Source organism: Rhagoletis pomonella, unplaced genomic scaffold (genome assembly GCF_013731165.1).
Source record: "Rhagoletis pomonella isolate Grant_MI unplaced genomic scaffold, Rhpom_1.0 Rhpom_scaffold_02345, whole genome shotgun sequence".
NCBI lineage: Eukaryota > Metazoa > Arthropoda > Insecta > Diptera > Tephritidae > Rhagoletis > Rhagoletis pomonella.
Window position 1 is genome coordinate 27,504 of NW_023460899.1, and position 1,599 is coordinate 29,102.

The following is a 1,599-nucleotide window of genomic DNA, read 5'->3' on the forward strand; positions in this document are numbered from 1 at the left end:
GTGCATATATGCATTATTTCGGTTTTTTTCGTATGCATTATTTCAGTTTTTTTCATATGCATTATTTCGTATGCACAGTTTCCATATGCACAATTTCAGGGTGCCTACATATTTGCGTTAAATGCAGTACATGTGCGCGTGGAATCAATTTGTAAAAGTGTAAAATACATAAACGTATGTACATAAACAATAAAACTTTCTCATGAATACCATAAAATCATTGGTCTTGAAGGGAATATACTAAGAAAATATATGAGCGAATTAAAAAGTATGTACAATTTATAGCCGAAAAGTACATTTTTTGTATGGATTTCGTACTGAAGGAACAATTTTATTTTCCAACACTGATACAGAATGTAAACAAACACAGGGTTGCAAGGAAAAAAAGTTGAACGAGCTCAAAGTTAGCTGGCGACCAACTTTGTTGAAAGCGATTAGTTGAAAGGCCGTTCGGACGATGCGATTTTTGCTTTCAACTAAAAGTTGCCTGCAAAATCGGCACGTGCGAATGCCCTATTATGTTCATGGCTTCACGCCATCAGCTGTTTTTCTTACTAGCAAATAGTTGCAAGTAAAAATTTATCCAGTAAAAATCCAGTAAAACTTGCAAGTTTAGCTGTCATTTTTGCTCTCTCAATTTCCCCTCTTTTGCTAGTTTTTTGCAAGTTTTTGCATACGAAAACGACATCCGGTAAAAAACCAGTAAAATTAGTACTGGATTTACTGGATAGTGTGTACGCGAACAGGGCTATTGTAGATGTAGAATAATGAAGATCAACGAAAAGAACTTGTGTGTTTTCGCTACCAGTCCTCCGTTTGATTGCGAAGGATTTTTAAATAAAAGGGGAGAGGTGAACAAGGCTTTTCAACGAAGATATTTTGTGCTTAAAGGAAACTTACTTTTTTATTTTGAAAAGAAAGGCGATAAAGAACCATTAGGCCTAATAATTGTAGAGGGTTGTACCATAGGTAAGTATGCGCAATGAGTGATGAGTGAGATTAACTAAATTGTTTGATTAATTACAGAGTTATCGGAAGAAAGTGACCAATATTGTTTTGAAATAGCTTTCAATGGCAATCGTACTTATATTTTAAGCGCAGATTCTCAGGAGTGTATGGAGACCTGGATGAAGGCTTTGACCTGTGCAGGTTATGAGTACAAGAAAATGGTTGTTGCTGAGCTGCAGCGGCAATTGGCAGAGATTGAGTGTTCGCGTGACAGTAAGTTACACACTAACATACAGCTGTGCATAAATAGTGATAAAAAAGATTAAGGTTTGCATAAGAATGGGGACGTCAAATTTCTGCTTTTATGATATAAGGAGAATGTTTAGTTATTTGCGCACTGTTTTTGTGTTAGAGGGCGTAGGGGAGGCGGCGTGGCACTTGATATCCAACCCACTAGAAAAAAACACAAATCAAACCTTGTAAAGTCACCTCCCGATCCCTTGAAAACCTTCAACATGCCCCTGGGGAACCATTGGAAATTAATTAATCCCAACCGCTTTTTACTCTGCATTCCCGCCCAACCGACACGAGGGGCGCAGTCCGCATGACGTACGGGACTTTTTTTTTAATTCTTTAGTGCCGAGTAGTGGA

The 1,599-nt window shown here is 37.6% G+C and overlaps 1 protein-coding gene across 1 annotated transcript; it reads left to right on the plus strand.

The window, feature by feature from the left end:
- Positions 1–675: 675 nt before the first annotated feature.
- LOC118753314 (sesquipedalian-1-like) lies at positions 676–1,221 on the plus strand (the record flags this gene model as incomplete). Its single annotated transcript, XM_036488187.1, is given in 2 exon segments — positions 676–969; positions 1,027–1,221. Coding segments are annotated over 2 exon segments (397 nt in total), but the record flags the coding sequence as incomplete, so codon positions are not given.
- Between the last annotated feature and the right edge of the window lie 378 nt (positions 1,222–1,599).